Genomic DNA, 26,980 nt, shown 5'->3' with positions numbered 1-26,980 from the left:
TTTTATAGCATACATGTTGACATGTGAACATTTTTGGAGCCAACAGGTATGTTTGTTGCATTTGAGTGTGTGTGTGGACAGGTCCCGCGCTTATAGACTTATATTACATCTGAACCTGACTGTAATGAGTATAACCATCCAGAAACTTGTTGCTTTATGCTGCTTCATGGTTTTACCTCCCCCTCCCCCTTTATAATCACCCTCCTATCTCCCCCTCTCTAATATCCCTCTCTCTTCTTCCCTCCTTTCCTTTTCCGTCCAGTCCAACAAAAAAATGATTTCCAAATATAATTAAAATGAATAAAGTTTGGCCTCGATTACAAAAGGGGTTTATTCAGACATACCTCTGGTTTGTCAGAAGATTCATAACCCCTGTTGTTAAAATAAAATATGTTTAACACAAGAGGCCTTCAGCTCTCATCTGTTTGCCCAGCTGTTGGACAGAACAAGTGAAGAAAAAAAGAAATAAGGTGTTGTGTTTCAATTTGTGGATTTAATGTTAAGCTATTCCACATTCTGTTAATTAAATACTTATTAATGTCTGCTGGTTTACTCTACTTTAACTACAGAGTAAATTGTCCCTTAAAGTACAGTCTTCTGTTTTCACAGCTTCATCTTTCCAGCCAACTGATTATTGGGGTAAAGCCGAGAGAAGCGGCCCAGGGTCCAGATTGGAAAAACGTTTCTGTAGGAAGTGTAGCTTATGGCACAGCTCTTGTTAAAAACACCAGCAATATTTTCCTGCAGGAAGGAAAACAAAATCCCATTACATTTAAATATTTGATAAAGTACTACATTGCATTTTAAAGTAGATTTGGAACAAATATTCAGTCACCTGAGGCCAGTCTCCATTGGGAAGCTGTTTATTAACCAGCAACTGAACTCCTCTCTCAATGGCTTGTCTGTTTGGATGCCTGATTACACACCATTTTAGATTAAAGTAAAACAGAACATAGATTTCTAAATAAGGATTTGTTTATTTCTGCATAACTACTGATGTTTATAGAAAGAAATGCTTTACCTGACGGCCATTAGCCCCAACAAAGCCCAGCAGGTGTTGTGTATCTGTGCGGCACTGCTTTGGACGTAGCATCGCTGCTCGCACGACTCAAAGTCTTCCCCCCACCCTCCATCTGACATCTGCCGGTCCAGCAGAAACTGACAAGCTTTCTGCACCTCCTCACACACACCACTGCTAACAAAGAAAATAAAAACTATTTTGTTATCCCACAAGGACTTCACTAAAAGTGTTGTTGCAATTTTTTTCCAGCATATTTTTTGCAGAACTTACTCTTGCTTGTAAGTGTGTCCCATGCAAGCAAAAGCTTCCAGTCCGAACCAGATCCCATACGTGAAACAAACTCCCCAAGATCTGAGCACAAGCACTGAACTACTTAGCATGTCAATAAGGAATTTTGCAGCAAAACAAAAAGTGAATTCTCACCCTTCCCAGGATCCATCAGGCCTTTGTACCCTCCTGCAGTACTCCAGTCCTTCATGCAGAGTTGACCTGAAAAATCACAAAATGTAAATTCAGAATTTCGACGTCATTCCCAACCTCCAATCCAAAATATGTGCTGTGTTTGAACCTTATCTCCTCTGCACGGTGATTTGGGTACACCTTCTGGAAGTGCCTCAGAGCCTGCATCACTGCTGAAGTACACTCCACATATGTGTAATCTATCATAATGTCACCTATTGAACACAGAGGAGAACACAGAGTGAAAATTCAGAAGCAACACCTGATCTACCAATTTTCCTCATCAATTTTTAGATTTAATACACATTCTGAGTGTTGCATTGAGAAGTTTCCTAGCTTTGGGAGTTACTAATCGTTATGAAAATGTTACAGCACACACAGCAGATATTGTTCATGGAGTACCACAGAGCTCAAAATTGGGTTTAATGACCTTTAGTTTTTCTTTCAGTTTTGGTGTAAATATTAACATAAGTAAAACACACATTATGTATAAGAATGATACAGCAATTGTCTATGTAAATGGTAAATGGCATATACTTATATAGTGCTTTACTACCTTCTTAGAAGGCCCAAAGTGCTTTCCAGTCTTTAAAGCAGAATCCTATAATCCTATGAATTCCCATTCATCCATGCACCGACATTCACACAATAATGATGGCCCCGCTGCTAAACACTGGTGCTAAACAATAACCACCAGGAGCAACCTGAAATTCACATTGTCGCCCAGAGTGGGAACTGAACCTGTGATCTTGATCACACTACCTCTGCACCATTGTCACCCAACTCGAGATGTAAAAAAGTATTTTTACTTCTTTTGTGGATTACAACTAGTATTAGAAACACAGTGAGCCTTAATGGATTTGTTGATCTTACCTCAAGAAACGCTCGAACGAGTGAAAATTCAGAAGCAACACCTGATCTACCAATTTTCCTCATCAGTTTTTAGATTTAATACACATTCTGAGTGTTGCATTGAGAAGTTTCCTATCTTTGGGAGTTACTAATCGTTATGAATTGCTCTTTTGATTTTCTTTTGTTTCAAGTTTTCTTGGTCTTTCTGCAGGCTGTAACTCCGCCCATTCCCCGGTGGATCCTGTTGAACAGTCTCAACCACCTGCACTTTGCTTGCTATCATCATTGCATTTAAGGAGACATTTAATCCTGCCTCAAATAAAATAAATGTATTAGTTCTTACCTGAGGCTTATCCTACTATGTCTGGGAAAAGTTTTTTTTTCAATTTTTGAGTCTCTCTTTATATTTGTGGTGTTTTCTTTTTACGTCTGGGTTCGAGCCGGATTACTATGCTGGTGTGGTTCTGATGGCATTTTGCACCACAGTAAACTGAGCTGCTGAAAACTACCGGTAACAAAATACTGTTAAAGTCTCATCATCTTTTGATCACTTTTAAAAGGATATCCAGTGATCTTTACTTATTTTTATGCAGTTTTTAGCCCAAATCAAAAAACCTGCATCGGACATAGTTTCAACAAAGCGAAAGTAGTTCATTAGAACTTTGACTCTGAGTTTTGGGTGGGACTGTTGGTGCAGAGCAACCCCCTTACCCCTCTGTTGCTCTGTTTACATGCAATTCTAATCTCAACTTTCTTTATAAATGTCATCCATTATAAGAAAAATGCCAGAAGAACATGTTAAAAACAACAAAAACACACACATTTTTTTTTTTATCAGAATGGGTCTTTAAACTGCTAACAAGCAAACCCTCAGCATGTGTCTTACTGACAGAGTTTTGTGAAAACAAACAATAGAGTAACATGTGGTGTTAAGTATGATGCTGCAGACCTACCAAACACCTCAGAGGGATTTAGCAGCTCCAAGAGTCTCCCTCCTCTTTTAGTTTCATATGTAGCAAATCCACCATCTGAATTTTTCATGCTCAGCAGCTTAAAAGGATAGCAAGTAAATTGTAATACAGTATACAAGGCTTTACAGGGAAATGACCAATCGGTTCTGCCAATAGACTCACCACATTGACAGCATCGTACAAACGCTCAGAAGGGATGTGATCCTTAATGAAGGGACAGAGTTCCTGCAGCAGCATCACTGACTTCAGGCCCTCTGCTGTGCAGTCTGCCACAATCCAACCACATTCACGAGTACTGAAGGGGAAGCCGCCCTAACACAGATTTGTTTAGAAATATCGTGAGATAAAAAAGTATTTAGTCTGCCACAAATTATCCAAGTTCTTCTCCTAATAAATGACAGAGGAATGTAATTTTCATCATTTTTTGAAGGTACACTTCAAAAATGAGAGTCCAAATTCAGGAAATCACATTGTAGAATTTTTAATAAAATGTTGTTCACCTTTAGGCATATCCCTTTAGGGGTCGCCACAGCGAAGCAGCTTTCACTGATTCGCAGAGGTGGTTTAGCAACGTTTTTTAAGCTGGATGCCCTTCCAACCTTGCATTTTATCCTTATCCCTGTATTTTGTTCTTATTACCAAATACTTCTTCTTCATCATAATTTGCAAATAAATTCTCTGCAAAGAAAGTGGTTGTGAATGTTTTTTTTTTCAGATTCTGCCTCTCATAGTTGAGGTATAGCAATGAAGAAAAATTATCTATTATCTACAGTCCCTGACAAAAGTCTTGTCGCTCGTCCATTTTGTAGAAACAAAAGGGTATAACCTCACTTTTAATGAATCCATTGGTTTTAGAAATGTCGCATATGAAAGCTAAAACCCTCCCAAATTATGTTCAATATACTAAAATAGAATTGCTTAACTGAAGAAAGATTGATCATTTAATGAACACAGAAAGGTCACATTTTGGCAAGACAAAAGTTTTGTCGCCTTGTCATATGATGCACCCAATCCTAGATTACAGCCTCACCTGTGATCAATTACTGATCAATCAATTAGTGGGTGTGTATAAAAAGAACCCCAGCACACCAGGCCGTCACATCAACTGCAACTTGACCTCTGACAACATGCCTAAGATTCACCCTGAGACCAAAGTGTTGATTATAAAGAGGCTGAAGACCAGATCCACTGTTGAAGTGGCTGACACCTTCGATGTGTCTCAGCGTCAAGTACAAAGACTAAGAAAAAGATTTGAAGAGACTGGAGAGGTTTTTGACAAGCCCAGATCAGGCAGACCCGCAAGACAACTGCTCGGGAGGACCGTTTGTTGGTTCGAAAATCCAAGGCCAGCCCCTTTTCCACTGCAGCAGAGCTCCACCAGGCCTGGTCACCTCAAGTCCCTGTGTCAAGCAGAACAGTTTGTAGAATTCTGTCTCAAAATGGCCTCCATGGTCGAATCAGTGCCCAGAAACCAGCACTAAACAAAAGGCAATTGAAAAACTGTGTGGCATTTGCCAAGGCCCACAGCCTGCTAAAAGGATGGACGCTGGAAAAGTGGCAGAAGGTGGATTTCTCAGATGAGTCTTCAGTTGAATTACATCACAGCCGCCGCAAATATTGCAGGAGACCAACTGGAGCCCGCATGGACCCAAGATTCACCCAGAAAACAGTTAAGTTTGGTGGCGGAAAAATCATGGTCTGGGGTTACATCCAGTATGGGGGTGTGCAAAACATTTGCAGGGTGGAAGGCAATATCAATTGCCTAAAATATCAAGAAGTATTAGCTACCTCTTACATTCCCAACCATAAAAGGGGTCAAATTCTGCAGCAGGATGGAGCTCCATCGCATACTTCCATCTCTTCATCAAAGTTCCTCAAGGTGAAGAAGATCAAGGTGCTCCAGGACTGGCCAGCCCAGTCACCAGACATGAACATCATTGAGCATGTCTGGGGTAGAATGAAAGAGGAAGCATGGAAGACGAAACCAAAGAATCTTGATGAACTCTGGGAGGCATGCAAGACTGCTTTCTTTGCTATTCCTGATGACTTCATCGATAAATTGTATGAATCATTGTCAAACCGCATGGATGCTGTCCTTCAAGCTCATGGAAGTCATACAAGATATTAAATATGGATCTCACAGTAGCACTACTTAATTCACTGATGTTATGCAACATATTTTTGTTTTTAAAGTAAATTATTTGTTAAATTTTCACATTACTCTCTGTAGGCGACAACTTTTGTCTTGCCAAAATGTGACCTGTGTTCATTAAATGATCAATCTTTCTTCAGTGAAGCAATTTTATTTTAGTATATTGAACATAATTTGGGAGGGTTTTAGCTTTCCCATGAGACATTTCTAAAACCAACGGATTCATTAAAAGTGAGGTTATACGCTTTTGTTTCTACAAAATGGATAAGCGACAAGACTTTTGTCAGGGACTGTATTTGAGTGGTAGACCTTGTACAACTGGTGGCTGACTGAATACTTTTTTGCCCAACTCTATAAACGGCTTGCTCTGCTTTTGCATCCATGTAATTTCTAAAGTCTTATTTTTTTAAGATAAATATTAAATTAACTGTAGTTTCCATTAACACATACTATACACTCATTCATTACATGCTTTGGAAAATATTGTACCTTGTTCATCTGTCTGTAGTATTTTTGATATTCTGGAGGATTCTCAGGTATCTGCATGATTGGAAAAACTGATTAGACGTTTCAAATATTATTTTTTATAAAAGTATCTATAAATTCTGGTCACAATGTTAAATTTTTGACAAAATTCTCCGTGGTGACCTTAATAAAACATAAGCCTTATGCTGATTTTACTATACCTGTGTAATATTGAGGAAGCGATGGGCCTCATGAAGACAGTCGGTGAATCTGCTGTCATTCTGGGCTCCTGCCTGAAACAAGCCAAACATATGAGGTTACGACAAATGCAGATGTTTTACTTTATTTTTATTACTATAAGAATTAGGATGTCTGATGAGAAAAGTGTACAGGAGATATTTAAAATGATAACAACCTAATCTTGTAAAAATGTTACAGCACACACAGCAGATATTGTTCATGGAGTACCACAGAGCTCAAAATTGGGTTTAATGACCTTTAGTTTTTCTTTCAGTTTTGGTGTAAATATTACCATAAGTAAAACACACATTATGTATAAGAATGATACAGCAATTGTCTATGTAAATGGTAAATGGCATATACTTATATAGTGCTTTACTACCTTCTTAGAAGGCCCAAAGTGCTTTCCAGAATCCTATAATCCTATGAATTCCCATTCATCCATGCACCGACATTCACACAATAATGATGGCCCCGCTGCTAAACACTGGTGCTAAACAATAACCACCAGGAGCAACCTGAAATTCACATTGTCGCCCAGGGTGGGAACTGAACCTGTGATCTTGATCACACTACCTCTGCACCATTGTCACCAAACTCGAGATGTAAAAAAGTATTTTTACTTCTTATGTGGATTACAACTAGTATTAGAAACACAGTGAGCCTTAATGGATGTGTTGATCTTACCTCAAGAAACGCTTGAACAGCAAAACAAGTGTCCCAGAGCTGGGATCCATTTGTTCCCTGATAGAGAGAAACGTAACAAAAAACTATTTTTAGAGGCCACGAAAGTCTAAAGTTCAGAAATAATAAAAACAAGGGAATAAATAAAACTTTAAGACAGATTTGTTTCCAATCTGCTTGTCATTGTTGCCCGTCGTAGTCTATCAACCCTTCTTAAGCAGGACTTCTGAGATAAAAGCAAATCAAAGAAAACATTTACCTGCATTTTCATGCCATCTAATCCCAGCCTGCAAAAAAACAACATATTTCTGGTTAATTTTCTTGTAAAACATCAAGGAAGGGCAAATATTTCCTGAAAGATTCCTTTAAGATGTTTTATCCAAGACAAAATCTCCTTTGATCGTGTAATATGAATTAGAAGCAGTGACAGCCATAATTAATTTAGTTAGTATATAATGACAGCGGTTTACGGACCAGAGATAGTCGGGTATTCTGGAGACATGTTCCTGAAAGGCTGCTGAAGAAGCACCATCCACATACCAGCGAACTAGCATGTTGATAGTCTTGGAGATCTGAGGAGAATGACAACATTTATCCTAAACAGATTTATTCCCAGTTCTATTTTAGAGTCCCGTACCGGTCCAATGCTGATGCACTTAGTGAAGCGGTTATCGGCCTGGATGTGCTCGTATAGTTCTTTGACCGCCATTTTTCTTAACGCAGCACTGTGATGAGCTTCATACATGTTTAACACCACTGCAGGGAAAATAACAAATGGAATTAAGGTTAGTTATTTAGAAACCAGCTAGGTTCAGACATAGAAAAGAATTATTACATATTGGAGTTAAACAACTGAGGTTTTACAGTTCATGTTTTGCTGGAGCATCTTGAAAGATTACCTGTCTATTTACTTACTAAAGTTCCTAATTGCTATTTGTTAATGAAAGCAAAAACAAAAATCAAATTTATTGTTTAATTCATCACAACAATACTCACTGTAAGCCACAGTTAGCAGTGTGCTGTGAGGCGTGTATAGGTCGGATGGAGCCACATTGTTCCTCTGAGCAGGCCAGTTAACAGAAGCATAATCCTGAACATACAACTCCTGAGAACAAAGATCAATGAAAAAATGTGCATTACTAAGTATATTAAAATCAGTCAAATATTTCATTCAACTTTTTCTTCAACTTATTATAAATGTTACGGTTTCTCCATAGTGACCATTTTGTGATTTTTAAGACTAAAGTAGAGAAGAGTGGAGCCTTCAGATTATGAAAGGCAGACCTTTTTAAGTTTAAATTCTACAATCACAATGTTTTTTAAGGCACAAGTGTTTACAATCACTGATGTTCAGGCTCAAGATTAAGATTGACTACTAACAAACAATGTATGATTTAGTAAAGAATCTATTTGTGATATTTTGGACGATGTGAACTACAGTCAATGAAGAAACGGTAAACACTGCACAAAAAAACCCCAATTAATTATAAAGCGTGAATTTGTAGGTGCATATTTTAATTGATTTAAAGCAGGGATGTCAAAGTCAAATACACTGAGGGCCAAAAAAACAAATTGGCTATAAGCCGAGGGCCGGACTGGTTCAATGTTTATTAAAACATATTGAAATGGTTGCACGTAGCTTATTGAACCAAGACCTAACATAATGTATCATTTAATGATTAAATGAATAATCAGGAAAACATTTTTGAGCAGGCACACAGACAAGAACAAACTGCCTTCAAAGAAAAATCACATGTCCTGTATATTAAATGAATAAAGTAATATTTTCTTACGGCTCTGTCAGTAAGTTGAAGAGAAAACATTTTCAACAGGCAAACAGCAAAAAAGCAATTTTCCTTCAAAAACAAAAATGTTCCTTATATCAAGATAAATGCAAAAATGAAACTGCATGCACTATAAATATTATAAATATTATGCTGCTCTATTATCCTACCAATTACTGCTTCAAATAGTAAAATGAGAAAATATAGAATAAATCAAATCAGTTGTATTCTTTCTCATGGCTCTTAACTGCAATTTCCCCTGAGTCCATTAACTGAAAAATAATTATAAATAAATAAAATAAAATAAAATGCAAAAATATATGGCACACAGACAAAACAATACGTCCTTCAAAGAAAAATCCCATTTCTTGTAGAAACAAATGTAAAAATTTAACTGAATTAAAAACTAAAAATACATTAATGCTCTGTGATGCTCACTTGTCTGAGGATGAGCCTGTACTTGGTGGTGTCTCATCTTTTGTACAAGTTCAATGTTCGGGGTAAGGCTCTGAGCTGAGGAAATCCTCAGGATTGAGTGAAGGTGCTGATCAGTAAGACGGCTCCTGTGTGATGTTTTGTTTAGCTTCATCAAAGAGAACAGTCTTCACACAGGTATGTGCTGCCAAACATAGAGAGCGTCTGAGCAGATTGGATGCGCAGCTCGGCTATTGTGTCTGGGATGAATGATGAAGCCGAGGTCCGCTTGCTGCGCTGCGGTGAGTTCGCGGGTTACCGTTGCATTATGGGAAACGTAGTATTGTTGCGTGCAAAACACCAGCGGGCGGCTACAGCCTGCGGGCCGGTTCTAATACTAATCAAATATCATCCCGGGGGCCATAGATAACTCATTCGCGGGCCGGATTCTGCCCGCGGGCCTTGACTTTGACATATGTGATTTAAAGGATTCCATAATATGCAAAATGATCTGATATTAAAACTATTAAAACTATTAAAAAAAATGATATTTTACAGCAAAACTGTGTGATATTTATTATGTCAGCCAAAAAAAGTAAAGGACAAAATCAAACTAGGGTGATTTGTCACATGATCAATTTAGTCATGGTTCCAAAGCACCATGGCCCCCTCTTGTGGTTGGTTTTCTCTTCCATACCTGTCTGAGGCTAAGAACGAGGGAATCCTCCTGTGCTTTGAGTCTGACGGCGTAACAGTAGCTCATGGGAAGGTAGACTTGGCGGCAGTGACACCACAGCGTAGAGGGATGGGCTGGCATCCAGGTGGGGAACAGCCTGAAACATGATAAATGAATGTGGAGTTGTGGAAAACAGCCTTTCATGGAAGTCTGTCCCTCTGCTCTGCTGTATTAAACAGCTGGTGAGAATTCCTTTGTGCAGAGGACACTTTCAATACGTACCACATCTCTGGTAGTAACGTGTTGATTCCTTCCCAACTGTAGACATTTAAAATGGCCAACCAAAATTTACCCCAAGAGGGAATTCCAACTGCTCCACCTGCAAGAAACTCTCCACTTAAATATCTTTTCATTTAACAAAATAATGTAACACGATTTAGTAATTTTGCACAGATTTTTTACAGTTTGTGTTTCTGCAGCAGTGGGTCAGCAGTGATCTTCCCTGACTGTGTGAGTTTATAATCTGACCTTTGTCGTGCAGGTTGTTTCTGGCACGGACCATATCTGGATCATCAGCATCCACACCCAGGATTCTCAGGGATACATAACTCAATGCAGTGCCAAAAACTGTTGACTTATCTTCTATATGTCTGCAGAGAAACATGAACACACAAATCAGCCTTAAACTTTACTTCAAATAACAGAACAAACGCTGTTGCATGCCTCAGTTTAAACATGCGTTTCTGTGTCCGAGCTGCATGTAAAAACAGAAATCTCAGTCACCTATTTTGCTGTTTTTTCCTTATAAACTATGTGGTTAAAAGAGCCACTATTTTCGTTTTCTTGGTTAAATCAGCCGTCACTTCATTTTAAATACAGGACAGAAACAGTGTTAAAATTGCTTGGAAAAGGTTTCCAGACTCTGTGGTGCCTCAACAGAAATTATAGAGCTACTGATGAAGGTGATTGTGTGACTATTATGCAAATTTAAATTTGAATTATAATTTGATAAATACAAAATACATTCGAGTATGAATGTTTGAAAAACTTTACAAATGAAAGGGATTTTAAAAAAATGCTAAAGACCTCTTTTTCAGACTTTGACATGAAATAAAAATAAATTCTCAAATTATTAGATCACCATTCCTTTAAAGTACTAGTAGTTAATAGAGTACTACCAAGCAAAATATTAAGTTATTTTACTGAAACTTTTTAAAGTAATCTATTACTAGAATGTCACACAAATAGAATTGACATCAGTTAGCAGACTTCAACTTGGCATAGAACCTGTTCCTCAAATTAGTACTTCGCCAATCCTGCATAGTGCCGTGTAATACTTCATTGAGAACTAACACACAAAGCATTCATGTTTTTCTGTATAATTTCTGAGTAATCCATCAGTGAAATCTAATAAAATGAGAAAAGTTGACATCATTTAGTACATTTTAGATTTGAATAAAACCTGGTTCTCGAATTAGAACACATTTTCTGCACAGTACCACTGTGCAGAAAATGTACTTCATATAGTACTACCACTAAAAATATGAATTTATTTTCCTTAATAACTAAGGTCAAGTTCACCATTTATCTGAGACTTCAGTAGTGGATTACTAAGAAACTTTACAGTAAAATATATTTTGTGTGGTAGTATTCTGAAGTACCGTAAATTCCGGGTTATAAAGCGCACCCGATTACAAGCCAGTGTGCATGGCTCATTACCACACTGTGGGCAGGTACTGGCCTTGTCTCAAATTCATGTATCTAATTACACCCACATCTGAAACAGCATGCACCTCTATTCTGTTCACAAGTTCCTCAGTTATGGGTTTTTTTATTTGATTTTTTTTTTAACTTATTGACAAACTAGGTATCATACATAAAATTACTAACAGTAACCATATAATCAACATTACATCCCTCAGTTATGATGAGGAAATTTACATCCGCGATCCCCCATTTCCCATGAGTCTTAGGGGCTAAAGGCGGGGCCAACGCCCGGCTCGCCACACTGTTGTTCGTGTTTAAGAATGAGCAAGGAGCAGCAGTGCATGGAGGGGTGAAAAGGAACAGCTCTCCTTCCACTTGTGTCGCGGCAGCATTATGGTACTAACGGGGCTGGTTAAAAAACATCAGTAAAATAGCGCGCGCCTCAGCGCGATACGCGCGCCTCAGCGCGGCGCGTTCGTCAGAAGCTTCCTTTCACAACAAACACTTGTTGCTCCCCGGACGCCTCTGCGCTCCGCGCTCTCCAAGCGGGCTCCTTGTCTCCCCTTCCTATCCGAAAAGCTCACTTGGTGGCTGTGAGCTTTTCAATGCAAAATTCCGCTCAGTCAGAAACCGTAAAAACGACCAAATGGATTTGTGTTTCCAGTCGTGTCCCGACAAAATAAAGGCTGATGTTATTCACACATATTTACGTGCAGCCAGCCGAGTCACTATGACTCAGAGGTAAATACACTTCTGAGCATGCGCTGTTCTCTCCGTCACGCAGCTGACCGGCATTTCCATTTGCTGATGGGGGATTTTTTCACGCTGCTTTTAACGATTGCTTTTAACTTGAAAGCTTTATCATATTGTAGCGGCGATCAAGTGCACGTTGGGTCTAATGGCACCAAAGGATTCTGGGATGCGGCCGGGCATGCGTGTTTCTTTTTGTTGAACCATGACTGAAGTGTCTAAGACCTGAAGTGACTTCCATGCTGTTTGGCTGCTCAGAAGTGTGTTAAAAAAAATGACTTGTGCTTGGTGGTGGATGGCGCATACAAAACCATTCACCGAGCCTGAATGTTCATACATGGCGGACGCCAATCAAATCAATAAATTAGCCGCGTCACAGAATAAGCCGCAGGGCTGTGAGCGCAGGAAAAAGGTAGCGGCTTGTAGTACGGTACTAAGTTATACTGTGAAGGGATGGTGATCTACTAATAGAAGTAACAGGTCACAGTCTAAAAAAGAGGTCATGTGAGTTTTTGAAATCCATTTAATTAGTAAACGTTTCCAAATCTGCAAACTAACATATTCTATTCTGTTTTGCATGTTTATGACTATAACCATTTTAGCATTTTCAAAAAAACTCAATGTATTGTATTAGTAGCTCTACTGTCCGTTCCACCGTGGCTGCAACGGTGTTACAGTCCATAGATTATAAGCGCAGTGCTTAAAATCCAGTTAATGGCTAATTTGACCACGAAAATGCGATTAGCAGGTCACTTGATCGCAGTTCAAAAACCTTTTGTCCATGACATTCTTTCACAACTGTGTATCTTTGTCTTTTTTCTTTGTGTAATATCAGCCCTGAAGAGACTTGGGAAAAGGTTGCAGATCTTTGAATCAAGAGTGTCAAACAGGAACAAAGAAAACTGTAAAGGGCAGATAGGAATTGCATTAAGAGACACTACAGTACAACTGTTAAAATGCAGTTTTGGTTTAATTCTATTAACATTACATTGTTCACATCTACTGTTTTTTGGACAAAGTTAATGAATGAGACGGGGAAATTGAGGATCACTATTTTGTAGAAGCTACACCACCCAAAACTAAACTTTGAGCACATTTTAAAAAACTGCAACTTAGTTTAGATTTAACTATATTTTATTAGTTTCACCCTGAGTTTGTTTTGATTGTGTCCAAGTCAAGTATGAGCACGTGTTATGTTTTTTGTAGTTAGTTAGGTATTCCTTCTGACGAAGAATGCTTCATTTGAAATAAACACAAAAAGTGCAAAGTACACGTTTTCACCTCTGAAAGCTGTTTATGTCATGAAATTTGTCACTTACAGACCCCAGCCTCCATCTGGCAGCTGAACTGAGCGAAGGTATCTCACCATCTCTTTCTTCCAGGCTTCAGGCAACGGGATCTGAGCCACATGGCATGTTATAAGGAGGCCTGGAAAGAAAACACGGACAAGCAGAAAGACGATAAGTTCACATAAACACATTGGTGGATAAACCTCAATTGGAGATTCAGACAAATACAACTGAGCTTCCTGTGAAGCTCTACTACACGATGCTTTAGGTTTTGTACAAGATATTTGTAAAAGACGCCATGGAGATCTGGAAGAATAAGAGACTATAAATAACTTTTCCTAACATTGGCTTTGGAAATCTACTATGGGTGAATAGAACTGGAATTGAAAATAGCAGCATTTAAACATTTATATAGGAATAATCGGATGTACCTGGGAGCAGGAAGAGGGGTCCACCATAGTCCCCAGCCCAGTGACCGTCTTCAGCCTGGAGTAGACTGTAGAACTGCATACCTTTCACAGAGGCATCAGAAGCAGTGACGGCAGCTGGACTATCAGAAACAAACTTGCTCTGAGGACACATGAAAAGTTCCAAAAGTAAAAGCAAACATATTGATTTGAGCTTATTTGACAAAATACCACAGTTCCAAAATACAAGCTGATGGTGGACGCACAGTATCCAAGCCAAGACTAAATGCTTCTAGCATGGTCTGCTCTCTGTCTGGGGTGTCGTTTTCCTCCACATAGCTCCAGGTCTGTCTGCCTTCATTGTTGGTCAGCCTCCAGCGGCTCAGGTCTGTGGCTGGTTCTGTCTTGTAAGGTCCTCCTCTCCTTCTCAGGTGTCTGTACATAACATCACACCTAAGATCATCTCAAGATCTTTTGAGTCGAGGATAAAGTTCTTCAGGAAATGCATATTTTTGTCAAATATTACAGCAAGTGAAAATCGCACAGTGAAAAACAATAAATGAACAAACAAAACTAGCTAAAGACAAACAGTTTTTTAACAACTAGATTACTTAGGACTTTTCCAGTTTATATTGTGTTTCATTTTTTACCATTTCATTTTTATTTCTGTAAATTAAGTTTACTTTATGACATATTTATCTTTTTCACGGAAACCAGAAAAAGATAGTGGTATGTGACATTGCTGATTGGATGATGATGATGTTTAATCCATCATTTTTGATTGAAACTTTATTAACATGAAGCGATACTGGATATCATCATCCAAATCAGTGGTCTCCCATAGAACCTCCATTTTCCGGTTTCTCATTGTGTTTAGCATTTTTTTTGTTTTGTTGCTGGAAATTAGTATTGTTTTCCAAAATGTTTTTTTTTTTTGTATTTAGGTTCCTGAAATTCAGTCTAATTTTCTAAAATATTATATATATATATTTTTTCATATTTGCTTTGCTCTTTTGATGTCGTGATCTTAAAACGTTTTGCGTCGAGTGATTTGTTGATGTGATTTATAAATAATGTAGTCAATAGACTTGTACGTCATTAATTTATATTTTCATATAGACTAGCTATTAATTTTGCTTAATTACATAAAATAAAGAAAGATAAAAACACAGAAAACTTACTTGTTTTTTATTTAACGCTGGATAGTTTGAACGCACTAACGTTTTTATTTTCGTATGTATGTTTAGTGGAAGTAGAAACTAGTTTCTTAAATTAATCAAACGTGGATAAAATACTTACGTTCCCTCGGTCATCGCTGCGACGTTTGTCAACCCCAGACTTAACTTACTTTTCAGCCTCTTGAAATGCATTAATTTTACCTCTGTGGATGAGTTAGTAAGACACGCCTTTTTCTACATTTGTGGGAACTGTAGTGACAGCAGGGCACTGAAGTTCTGTTATCGAGACATACTGACTACAATCCCCAGCAGTCTTTGCGGTGCCTTCCGAGGTATTCGCGACATGGAGAGACATGAGCAGAGACTTGGCTGTCCAATTGTCAGAAGGAATACCTAAGAGTGGGCGGGTCTATGATAAGGTCCACCAATCAGATTATTACAATGAAAACATTACACGTGCTATACTTGACTTGGAACTTCTATGTTCCAAAATAATAGACCAGAATAATAATAAACACTTTCATAAAGTAATTAAGGAAATAATGTCACAATTTATTTATATAAAGATGACAAAAAATATAGCCATATGCTGTTGCATTTACAAATTTTCATTTTTTTTCATTCATCTTCTGCAGTTTTATCCCTTTTAGGGTCACAGGGCTGCCGGAGCCTATCCCAGCCACTTGTGGGCGAAGGCAGGGGATCACACACCCATTTACACCTAGGGACAATTTAGCTTAACCAATTAACCTGTTTTTGGACGGTGGGAGGAAGGTGGAGACCCTGGAGAAAACCCACGCAGGCATGGGGAGAACATGCAAACTCCACAGAAATGTCCCCCACTGGTGCTCTGTTTCAGGTCCCACAGCCAGGACTTGAACCACAGGCCTTCTTGCTGTGAGGCAAGAGAGCTAATCACTGCGCCACCCACACATTTTCAAATCAAATAAGAAATCAAGATTTTGTGATGATGAATTAATCTTTTACATAGAAATGCCAAGTACGATTAAAAACTACTTTTCATCATTCATCCTCTTAACCGTTTTATTCCAATTTCGGGGTCACGGGTTGCCGGAGCCTATCACAGCCACTTGGGCGTAGGCAAGGGATGCCCTGGACTGGTCGCCAGTCTGTCGCAGGGTAGAATATCCACAATCACACATCCATTCACTCTCACATTCACACCTATGGACAATTTAGAGTTGCCAATCAACCTATGTAGCATGTTTTTGGACGGTGGGAGGAAGCCGGAGATCCCGGAGAAAACTCACGCATGCACGGGGAGAACATGCAAACTCCACACAGAAAGGTCCCCCATTGATGTTGTGTTTTTCATGTCCCCCAGCCGGGACTTGCACCGGGGGCCTTCTTGCTGTGAGGCAAGTGGCTAACCACTGCGCACAGTGGCGCAGTGGTTGCGCCACCGTGGTGGTGACTTAAACTTAAAAAGTTTAAGTCTGTGTCCTTTTTGCTAATGTTAAAGACTGCCCTTCCTAGGGTCCCCGTGAATGCCAACCATACCATGTGCAGTTTGATCATCCGGAGAAACAAAAAAATCCATACGTTCATTTTCTACACCCGCTTTATTCTCATTTGAGGTATGAAGTCCACCCAGCATCTGAATGTACGAATACGGGGTAGCCCCTGGAAAGTTTGGGAGTACATTGAAGGGCAAAATGCAGTAACTTTTTATTTTTCTCATCTTGAAAGGAAGAACAAAAAAAGAAAATGCAAAAGCCCAACTCATTTAAAGACAGCAAGTGAATCTGAAAGAAAAGAAAGCCTTTAAGTTAAGTAGAAGTGACGGGTATGATATCTTGCTATGTGTAAATGAATTTTAAATGTTTGCAGTTCTGAGATTCCCATTAGTACAAACTAGTTCCATTTATTTCTATTCCATTATTGTACAGACTCTTTCCAAATAAGTAGAAACTTATGGAAAAATGAAACTTATGAAACAAGAAACAAAAACAAGATTTCACAATACTATGGAGAAATCACAATTTACTTCTCAGTTTTTGCAAATAAAGTTTTTGTTAACATCAAATCAATCAAAATGAAGTGTTTTCAAAATGATATGTCCACCTTGAATACTTCAATTGTATGGGCAAGAATCAGGTCCTGCTGGAAGATAAAATCTGCATCTCCATCCAGATCCTCAGCAGAAAAATTCATGAAGTCCTCAAAAACATTCTGGTTGACTGTCGATCATGACTGACTGCTGAGATTTCACAGTACACCTCATGCAGCTTGGGCTCTGCTCCTCATCAGTCTTCCTCCAAACCCTTGATTCCCAAATGAAAGGCATGCTTACCACCCCCCAACAGTCCAGTCCTTTTTCTCCCTGGCCCAGTTGAGGTTTTTCCTCCATTGGCCCAGGCTCAGAAGTGTCTGAATGTGGTGATTTTGGAAGTTGTTTCTCAAACCTCATTCTACTCTTTATGGATGTCTACCATGTTCTTGAATCTTGTCCTTTTGATAATCCACTGAAGCCCACAGTCACCTCTTCTGCTGGTTCATCTTCTCCTACCACATTTTGCCCTTCCATTAGACTGTCCATTGATCTGCTTGGACTGTAAACAGCCAGTCTCTTTTAGCTGTGAACTTTTGCAGTTTACCAAGACTATGATGGGGATCAGTGATGGTCGTCTGGCTAGTTGTCAAGTTTTAAGTCTTCCTGATGCTGAACCTAACTGAGACAATTGAACCTAACTGAACCAATTTAACTACATCTGTGGAACCTGTGCAGCTGGTATGGGTTTGATAAAATTATTAACTGGAAAAACTCAACTTAAAACATTTGTGCCCTGCAACATTTGGGCAGATTTTTCCAGATTATATTAACAGTATTAAAAGGGTCTGTATGTGTATGTGTGCCTGTTTGAATTTGGGAAATTTGGGAACACAATATGGTTGGATGGTTAAAAACTTTCACATTTTTTAAGTCTGTGGATTTACTCTACTTTATCTGTAGAGTATTTAGTCTTCTAATTTTAAAGTACAATTTTCTGTTTTCACAGCTTCATCCTTCCAGCCAACTGATTATTGGGGTAAAGCTTTGAGAAGCGGCCCAGGGTCCAGATTGGAAAAATGTTCTTGTAGGACACATAACTGACTGCACAATTTTTGCAAGTAACACCAGCGGTGTTTCCCTGCAAGAAGGAAAACAAAATCACATTACATTTAAATATTTGATAAAGTACTACATTGTATTTTAAAGTAGATTTGGAACAAATATTCAGTCACCTGAGGCCAGTCTCCATTGGGAAGCTGTTTATTAACCAGCAACTGAACTCCTCTCTCAATGGCTTGTCTGTTTGGATGCCTGATTACACACCATTTTAGATTAAAGTAAAACAGAACATAGATTTCTAAATAAGGATTTGTTTATTTCTGCATAACTACTGATGTTTATAGAAAGAAATGCTTTACCTGACGGCCATTAGCCCCAACAAAGCCCAGCAGGTGTTGTGTATCTGTGAGGCACTGCTTTGGACGTAGCATCGCTGCTCGCATGACTCAAAGTCTTCCCCCCACCCTCCATCTGACATCTGCCAGTCCAGCAGAAACTGACAAGCTTTCTGCACCTCCTCACACACACCACTGCTAACAAAGAAAATAAAAACTATTTTGTTATCCCACAAGGACTTCACTAAAAGTGTTGTTGCAATTTTTTTCCAGCATATTTTTTGCAGAACTTACTCTTGCTTGTAAGTGTGTCCCATGCAAGCAAAAGCTTCCAGTCCGAACCAGATCCCATACGTGAAACAAACTCCCCAAGATCTGAGCACAAGCACTAAATTACTGAGCATGTAATGACATAAGGAATCTTGCAGCAAAACAAAAAGTGAATTCTCACCCTTCCCAGGATCCATCAGGCCTTTGTACCCTCCTGCAGTACTCCAGTCCTTCATGCAGAGTTGACCTGAAAAATCACAAAATGTATATTCAGAATTTAGATGTCATTCCCAACCTCCAATCCAAAATATCTGCTGTGTTTGAACCTTATCTCCTCTGCACGGTGATTTGGGTACACCTTCTGGAAGTGCCTCAGAGCCTGCATCACTGCTGAAGTACACTCCACATATGTGTAATCTATCATAATGTCACCTATTGAACACAGAGGAGAACACAGAGAGCAACCATTTCATCAACTGTACTTGACAGTTTTTAATTGAGGAACTGCTAACAAGCAAGCCCTCAGCATGTGTCTTACTGACAGAGTTTTGTGAAAACAAACAATAGAGTAACATGTGGTGTTAAGTATGATGCTGTAGACCTACCAAACACCTCAGAGGGATTTAGCAGCTCCAAGAGTCTCCCTCCCCTTTTAGTTTCATATGCAGCAAATCCACCATCTGAATTTTTCATGCTCAGCAGCTTAAAAGGATAGCAAGTAAATTGTAATACAGTATACAAGGCTTTACAGGGAAATGACCAATCGGTTCTGCCAATAGACTCACCACATTGACAGCATCGTACAAACGCTCAGAAGGGATGTGATCCTTAATGAAGGGACAGAGTTCCTGCAGCAGCATCACTGACTTCAGGCCCTCTGCTGTGCAGTCAGCCACAATCCAGTCACATTCACGAGTACTGAAGGGGAAGCCGCCCTAACACAGATGTGTTTAGAAATTTAGAGAGCATTTACTGCATTTGCATCCATGCACTTTGATAAACCTTTCACTTTTTTTAAAAAAAATATACAGATTAAACTACAATTATAATGATATAATATTTATTGTTTCTATATCATATTATATAGAAAATATTGTACCTTGTTCATCTGTCTGTAGTATTTTTGGTATTCGGGAGGATTCTCAGGTATCTGCATGATCAGAGAAAGTAGGTGTTTGAAATATTTATTATGAGAGTCATTTATGTCAACATTTAAAACAATTATTGGTGGTGTCCTTAATAGAATAAAAAGATAATTAAAGTCACATACGCCTTGTGGGAATAGAAACCCGAAATGCATATTTACTATACCTGTGTAATGTTGAGAAAGCCATGGGCCTTCTGAAGACAGTCAGTATATCTGCTGACGTTGTGGGCTCCTGCCTGAAATAAGTCATGTCATCTTAACATGTAAGGTTACAACTAATGTAGATGTTTTTCTTTACTGCATTACTATTAGAATTAGTATGTCTGTTTTAGAAAAGTGTACATGAGAGTCTGTTTTAAATGCAGACTGGCTATTGTGTTCTGTTCGTCTTCCCCATGTCTAAATTAAAACTATAGAGTTGATCTGAGTACCACAGAGATCAATAGAGATTAACTGGTTCAAATCCCTTTAGTTATCCATACATTTTTATCCATCTGACATGGAAAAAATATCCTACAAGTAATACTCATACTTAATCAGAATGATATAGCACATTTCTATGCTGGATTTGTGATGAATAGTTAGAAACTGCCTTTAACTTTTATTACACTAATGGTTTGAACTTAATTCATTAAGCATGTATTGTCATCTCAAAATTATATTACATTTGAAGACAGCACAACCAAAACCATTCTTCTAATAACATTCCTCCAGCATACTCCCTTTTTCATCTTTGTGTGTGCTAGTGCCTGTGTTCTGGTAAATGTCTGTGAGAACTTAAGAGAGATCTGACACTTGAAGCTTCCTGACCTTCGAGCATCTCCCTGCAACAACCATTCATTCATCATTCATTCACACCATTGTCCTGTCTGATCCTCTGAATATGCAAATGCAGGGTTCTTATACCAAGCCCATCTCCCTGCCTCAGTTGTTCGGACTTTTGAACGCAGCAAAATGTTCATCTGTCTGTAACCCTTTGTACAAATTGATTTGTGCTTCTTGTACGGAGTAAACTTCCACTAAAGATAAGTTTTGTCTCTGAGTCACTATTCATTCATTTCTGTGTGCAAGAAACTGAAAGGGTACGAACCTAACTTTTTTCCTTTACAGTCCTATCTAGCAAAACCAGTTTCTTCACAGAATCATTCACAAATAATATTGTTTTTACTTATTCAGATGTGTTCACCTCAAGAAAAGCTTGCACAGTAAAGCAAGTGTCCCAGAGCTGAGATCCAACTAAACTCTGAAAAATAGAAAAAACAAACAAACAAGGGAATCATTATAGGTTCAGCGTGAATCTAGAAAAGAGGAGGTTTATGATTTGTACTTTCTGTCCCTCATATGTTTCCAAGTTGTTGCACATCATTGTCGACTGACATAGTCTATAGACTGTGCTCAAGCAGGATGTCTTAGATAAAAGTCAACCAAAGGGAAATTCCTACCTGCATTTTCATGCCATCTAATCCCAACCTGGAAAAAAAGAACATATGTTTGATATATTTTATTACTCAACATCAAGAAAGGGCAAATATTTCCTGAAAAAAATCTTTAATACACTTTATTCAAGAGAAATCCTCTCCTTTGACCGAACTGAAAGCAGTGACAGCCAGAATTTATTTTGATAGTATTTAATGACAGCAGTTTACAGACCAGAGATAGTCGGGAATTCTGGAAACGTGTTCCTGAAAGGCTGCTGAAGAAGCCCCATCCACATACCAGCAAATCAGCATGTGGATAGACTTGGTGACCTGAGGAGAATGACATTTGTTTGCATTTGTTTGGATTTTATCCTACAAATTAATGCCATGAACATAGTTTAATTTTTATTTAGAGTTATTTTTTAGAGTCTTGTACCGGTCCAATGCTGATGCACTTAGTGAAGCGGTCATCGGCCTGGATGTGCTCGTATAGTTCTTTGACCGCCATTTTTCTGAGCGCAGCACTGTGATGAGCTTCATACATGTTTAACACCACTGCAGAGAAAATAACAGATAGAATTTAGGTGAGTTTTATTTTAGAACGCAGTTCACTTAAGACATGGAAAGAATTATTATAAATTAGAAAACAACAATGTCTTGTTTGTCTGGAGTATTCTGTCTAATGACTTACAAAGTTCTCCAAAATGTTTTACTAAACAACAATAAAAGAATATTTACATTTTCATTCACATTATAAGGCACCTCTTTTGCAGGAATTTAAATGCTAAGTATCTTACTGTAGGCGACAGTTAGCAGAGCGCTGTGAGGCGTGTATAGGTCGGATGGAGCCACATTGTTCCTCTGAGCAGGCCAGTTAACAGAAGCATAATCCTGAACATACAACTCCTGAGAACAAAGATCAATTATAGAGTCAGCAACATAAAAATGCATTACTAGATATAATGAAAAAAGTTGATTTTATTTATTTTACGATTTAGGATTAACGATTGCCTGGTGATGTATAGTTTAGTGAAGAATTTGGCTTTGTAATAATATAGGCTTTGTTTGGTGCAGCAAAATATGCACAGGTATTTTCTGGTTAACACGGTTCAAAAGTAAACTTCTGCAGAAAAATGAAAAAATGACAGTTAAATTAATTGATTTATTTTATTTCAAATGTATATTACATTTACGATTTGTAGCACGTAATATTTTGTAAACTCACCCCATATTAAACTATTGAAAGTTGCAGGAACTATTTTTAAAAATTTATTTTGACATTTCACAGCAAAATTCTCCACTCGCTTTCTAAAGCTGCTCAACCCCTTTTAGGGTCACAAGATTGTAGCCACTGCTGGGCAAAGACAAAAAAAACCAAGTGTGTGTAGGGGTACATGCTGACCTGGATGACTCACCAGGCTACACAGAAATGGACAACAACACACAGAAAGCAGGAGTGCCCAGAAAAAAAACATGCATACGCAAGGAGATCATGCAAGTTTGACACTGAAAAGCCCCAATCAGGGTTCAAACCAAGGTCTTCTCAATGTGAGGCACAAGTGCTAACCAATACGCCAGCAGGCACCTCACTCAGCTTGATGTTTCTTTAGACAGCCATAAAATATGAACGTCACATTAAGACGCCCTCTTGTGGTTGGTTTTCTCTTCCATACCTGTCTGAGGCTAAGAACGAGGGAATCCTCCTGTGCTTTGAGTCTGAGGGCGTAACAGTAGCTCATGGAAAGGTAGACTTGGCGGCAGTGACACCACAGCGTAGAGGGGTGGGCTGGCATCCAGGTGGGGAACAGCCTGAAACATGCTAAATGAATGTGGAGTTGTGGAAAACAGCCTTTCATGGAAGTCTGTCCCTCTGCTCTGCTGTATTAAACAGCTGGTGAGAATTCCTTTGTGCAGAGGACACTTTCAATACGTACCACATCTCTGGTAGTAACGTGTTGATTCCTTCCCAACTGTAGACATTTAAAATGGCCAACCAAAATTTACCCCAAGAGGGAATTCCAACTGCTCCACCTGCAAGAAACTCACCACTTAAATATCTTTACATTTAACGAAATACAAATAGGGTTGATAGCATGTAACACGATTTAGTTGTGGATATTATTCATTTTGCACAGATTTTTTACAGTTTGTGTTTCTGCAGCAGTGGGTCAGCAGTGATCTTCCCTGACTGTGTGAGTTTATAATCTGACCTTTGTCGTGCAGGTTGTTTCTGGCACGGACCATATCTGGATCATCAGCATCCACACCCAGGATTCTCAGGGATACATAACTCAATGCAGTGCCAAAAACTGTTGACTTATCTTCTATATGTCTGCAGAGAAACATGAACACACAAAATCAGCCTTAAACTCTACTTCAAATAACAGAAGAAACTCAGTCTGTATCATGTTCTGTTCTGATCTGTTAACTGTTTAACATCACATCTTCACACAGCCTATTGGCATAGATTTAAGAAAAGGTTACATACACCCATTGGTCATTTTATTAGGCACACCTGACCAACTGCTCATTAATTCAAACCTCTAATTAGCCAATCACAATCAGCAAATTAAACAAGTTTGAAACATTCAATAAATTTCTTTCCACTTCCACATGATAGTGTCCCATTTGTTGTTGATTCTTCACAAAAACATACAGTTTTATATATCTTTATGTTTGAAGCCTCAAATTTTGCAAAAGGGTGAAAAGTTCAAAGGGGCCGAATACTTTTGCAAGGGATTGTATTTGAATAAAGAGTGTAAAATAGGTGAACAAAGTGAAACATGCAGAGCAGAGTGAAGTGTATTAGGAGACACTAATGCACGGCTATCAAAATATAGTTTTGGTTTATTTATATTAAATTTGGATTATTTGCATTTATTGTTTATTGGTTGACGACAATGAAAGAGAACTAAAAATTGAAAGTCAATATATTTGACACAAAATATTATTTTTCCACTACACCACACAACATGGACCACTTTTAAAAACAGTAACTTAGTTTCGATTTTAAAAAGGATTTTTTTAGTTTCACGCTGTGTTTGTCTTGATTATGTCAGAATGCTTCATTTGCAATAAACAAAAAGTGCAAAGTACACGTTTTCACCTCTGAAAGTTGTTTATGTCATGAAACTGGTCACTTACAGACCCCAGCCTCCATCTGGCAGCTGAACTGAGCGAAGGTATCTCACCATCTCTTTCTTCCAGGCTTCAGGCAACGGGATCTGAGCCACATGGCATGTTATAAGGAGGCCTGGAAAAAAAATACGGACAAGCAGAAAGACGATAAGTTCACATAAACACATTGGTGGATAAACCTCAATTGGAGATTCAGACAAATACAACTGAGCTTCCTGTGAAGCTCTACACGATGCTTTAGGTTTTGTACAAGATATTTGTAAAAGACGCCATGGAGATCTGGAAGAATAAGAGACTATAAATAACTTTTCCTAACATTGGCTTTGGAAATCTACTATGGGTGAATAGAACTGGAATTGAAAAGAGCAGCATTTAAACATTTATATAGGAATCATTTGATGTACCTGGGAGCAGCAAGAGGGGTCCACCATAGTCCCCAGCCCAGTGACCGTCTTCAGCCTGGAGTAGACTGTAGAACTGCATACCTTTCACAGAGGCATCAGAAGCAGTGACGGCAGCTGGACTATCAGAAACAAACTTGCTCTGAAGACACATGAAAAGTTCCAAAAGTAAAAGCAAACATATTGATTTGAGCTTATTTGACAAAATACCACTGTTCCAAAATACAAGCTGATGGTGGACGCACAGTATCCAAGCCAAGACTAAATGCTTCTAGCATGGTCTGCTCTCTGTCTGGGGTGTCGTTTTCCTCCACATAGCTCCAGGTCTGTCTGCCTTCATTGTTGGTCAGCCTCCAGCGGCTCAGGTCTGTGGCTGGTTCTGTCTTGTAAGGTCCTCCTCTCCTTCTCAGGTGTCTGTACATAACATCACACCTAAGATCATCTCAAGATCTTTTGAGTCGAGGATAAAGTCTTCTTCAGGAAATGCACATTTTTGTCAAATATTACAGCAAGTGAAAATCGCACCGTTAAAAACAATAAATTAATAGACAAAACTAGCTAAAAATAGTCGTTTAAGGTCCTCCTCTCCTCCGGATACTCCAAAACAAAAGATCATATAACATAAGGTGATCATACTGCACCATGATTGAACTGGTCAGATTTTTCTACTCTACTATACAATGAAACACTGAAAAGAAGCAGAAAATACACTATTTCAACTCTGCATGTCTCTTTTTTTCCTTTATTGGAGCTTTACTCCCTAAAAGTTTGCAACTACTGTAAATAAATATCTTTATTTACAGTATTTAAATGAAAACTTTAAGTCATTTTTTTATCTTTGATTGCAAAGTTACAAACAGAAAGACATTGAAAGACTATTATTTTAATAAAGATTAAAAATGTATTGGTTTTGAATAAAGACCCAACAGTGCTTGTTTGAACATTAATGAAAGATTTTCAAACAATAAAACAGTTTTTATTCACGTTCTCTCAGTCATGGCTGCGTCTCTCAATATGGGGGTGGGTTACTCTTGATCTAAATAAAATGTCTTGTCCCTCCGCAAACTGAATTTATCAAGACCTTCACTAAAGAGGAGGAGTGAGGTGGAGGAGGAGAAATGTCTTTGTCTTCTCTGATTGAAACTAAGTTCGTGTTCTTTTTTGGTATATACATCAATCTTATCTTTCTCTGACTCTTTCAATATAGAAAACCTCAGCATGATCAGCGTTGTTTCCTCAGTCCCTAAACAACACAAGATTGGTGGTCTTACCATCAATCTTATATGCTTTGTCCCTAATTTGTGCTTGAAATCGTGTAACTCTTCCAACTTCCCACTTATTCTTGAACCACTCTTCAACTATTCAATCCCAGATTTGCTCCTTCCACCAATTCATGTATTCTGAACAATTTCTTTTTGTGATCAAATAAAAACTTGGGTCCATCTAAACCTTTTTTAATGCTTTTTAAAAAATGTGTTTTACATCTGAAACCTGGGTCTTATACTGTATCTCTGGTTGTCTATCACAAAAAGGTCAACCCAGAACCAACAGCATTACGATAGTGAAAAATGAAAAATCACAAGCTTCAGAAATGTTAAGATTATTATACAAAAGTTATAGAATAATAATTTTAGGTAAGTAAAGGACTAGAAAAGACTAGAAAGAAAAAAAACTTTTAGAGAGGCTTTTAATTAATAGCATGATCAAAAGCCACAAACGAAATGTAGCCAATAACAAATACAACATTGTATAATCGTGACAAGATGAAAAGAACATTGTAGTGCTTTCTCCTTTTTTTCTTGATCCTGACATGTGGATTCAGTTTTTTATTGTTTATCTTATTTAAGAAAAACTAATTCTGTAGTGGGTCTTAATTCCCCCCCCCCCCCCCCTTCTTTTTGTAAGCTCATAAAAACACTTATGGATAAGTTAAGGTACGAGGGATCTGGAGTAAAAAGACTTTAGTGTCTGTATTATTAACTGAATTCTTGGTTCATTTGATATCTGACACGGTTGTCTGCTACCAAAAGAACCAAGAAGTCATTTAAAACAGTTACAGTCTGATTTGTCTGGCATTCAGTCCCCTCTTCGAAGGACAAGGAGACAATCTAATCAAAAGACATCAGAAACCATGAGAGAGCCACATCAT

The 26,980-nt window shown here is 38.4% G+C and overlaps 2 protein-coding genes across 5 annotated transcripts; both read right to left on the bottom strand.

Moving 5' to 3' along the window:
• Positions 1 to 473: 473 nt before the first annotated feature.
• lss (lanosterol synthase (2,3-oxidosqualene-lanosterol cyclase)) lies at positions 474 to 15,328 on the bottom strand. Of its 2 annotated transcripts, none has more exons than XM_020713249.3 (22): positions 15,171 to 15,328; positions 14,138 to 14,306; positions 13,896 to 14,034; positions 13,495 to 13,603; positions 10,247 to 10,368; positions 10,001 to 10,097; positions 9,740 to 9,875; positions 7,841 to 7,949; positions 7,482 to 7,600; positions 7,319 to 7,416; positions 7,104 to 7,131; positions 6,848 to 6,904; positions 6,142 to 6,213; positions 5,945 to 5,995; positions 3,466 to 3,615; positions 3,286 to 3,382; positions 1,590 to 1,695; positions 1,445 to 1,510; positions 1,292 to 1,372; positions 1,022 to 1,195; positions 836 to 914; positions 474 to 741 (listed from the first exon to the last, which is right to left on the bottom strand). In XM_020713249.3, exons 1-22 carry the CDS (start codon positions 15,239 to 15,241, stop codon positions 604 to 606), a joined length of 2,268 nt encoding a protein of 755 aa, XP_020568908.2. In that variant the 5' UTR covers positions 15,242 to 15,328; the 3' UTR covers positions 474 to 603. The 2 variants fall into 2 exon arrangements, with proteins under 2 accessions (XP_020568908.2, XP_011487898.3); XM_011489596.4 differs by having other exon boundaries at positions 1,022 to 1,192.
• Positions 15,329 to 16,613: 1,285 nt separating this feature from the next.
• Positions 16,614 to 26,060, bottom strand: LOC101157258 (lanosterol synthase-like). 3 transcript variants are annotated; one of them, XM_023951158.2, is made up of 22 exons: positions 25,816 to 26,060; positions 25,077 to 25,245; positions 24,835 to 24,973; positions 24,437 to 24,545; positions 23,503 to 23,624; positions 23,227 to 23,323; positions 22,966 to 23,101; positions 22,090 to 22,198; positions 21,729 to 21,847; positions 21,525 to 21,622; positions 21,317 to 21,344; positions 21,061 to 21,117; positions 20,039 to 20,110; positions 19,827 to 19,877; positions 19,513 to 19,662; positions 19,333 to 19,429; positions 19,054 to 19,159; positions 18,909 to 18,974; positions 18,752 to 18,832; positions 18,482 to 18,655; positions 18,296 to 18,374; positions 16,614 to 18,201 (listed from the first exon to the last, which is right to left on the bottom strand). In XM_023951158.2, exons 1-22 carry the CDS (start codon positions 25,827 to 25,829, stop codon positions 18,064 to 18,066), a joined length of 2,211 nt encoding a protein of 736 aa, XP_023806926.2. In that variant the 5' UTR covers positions 25,830 to 26,060; the 3' UTR covers positions 16,614 to 18,063. The 3 variants fall into 3 exon arrangements, with proteins under 3 accessions (XP_023806926.2, XP_023806927.2, XP_078795549.1); XM_023951159.2 differs by having other exon boundaries at positions 18,482 to 18,652; XM_078939423.1 differs by lacking the exons at positions 24,437 to 24,545; positions 24,835 to 24,973; positions 25,077 to 25,245; positions 25,816 to 26,060 and having other exon boundaries at positions 18,482 to 18,652; positions 23,503 to 23,770.
• Between the last annotated feature and the right edge of the window lie 920 nt (positions 26,061 to 26,980).

Source organism: Oryzias latipes, chromosome 21, assembly GCF_053564925.1.
Source record: "Oryzias latipes strain Hd-rR chromosome 21, Olatipes_Hd-rR_3.1".
NCBI lineage: Eukaryota > Metazoa > Chordata > Actinopteri > Beloniformes > Adrianichthyidae > Oryzias > Oryzias latipes.
Note: the sequence above shows the minus strand (reverse complement) of the source record. Positions and strands in the feature narration are given on the sequence as shown.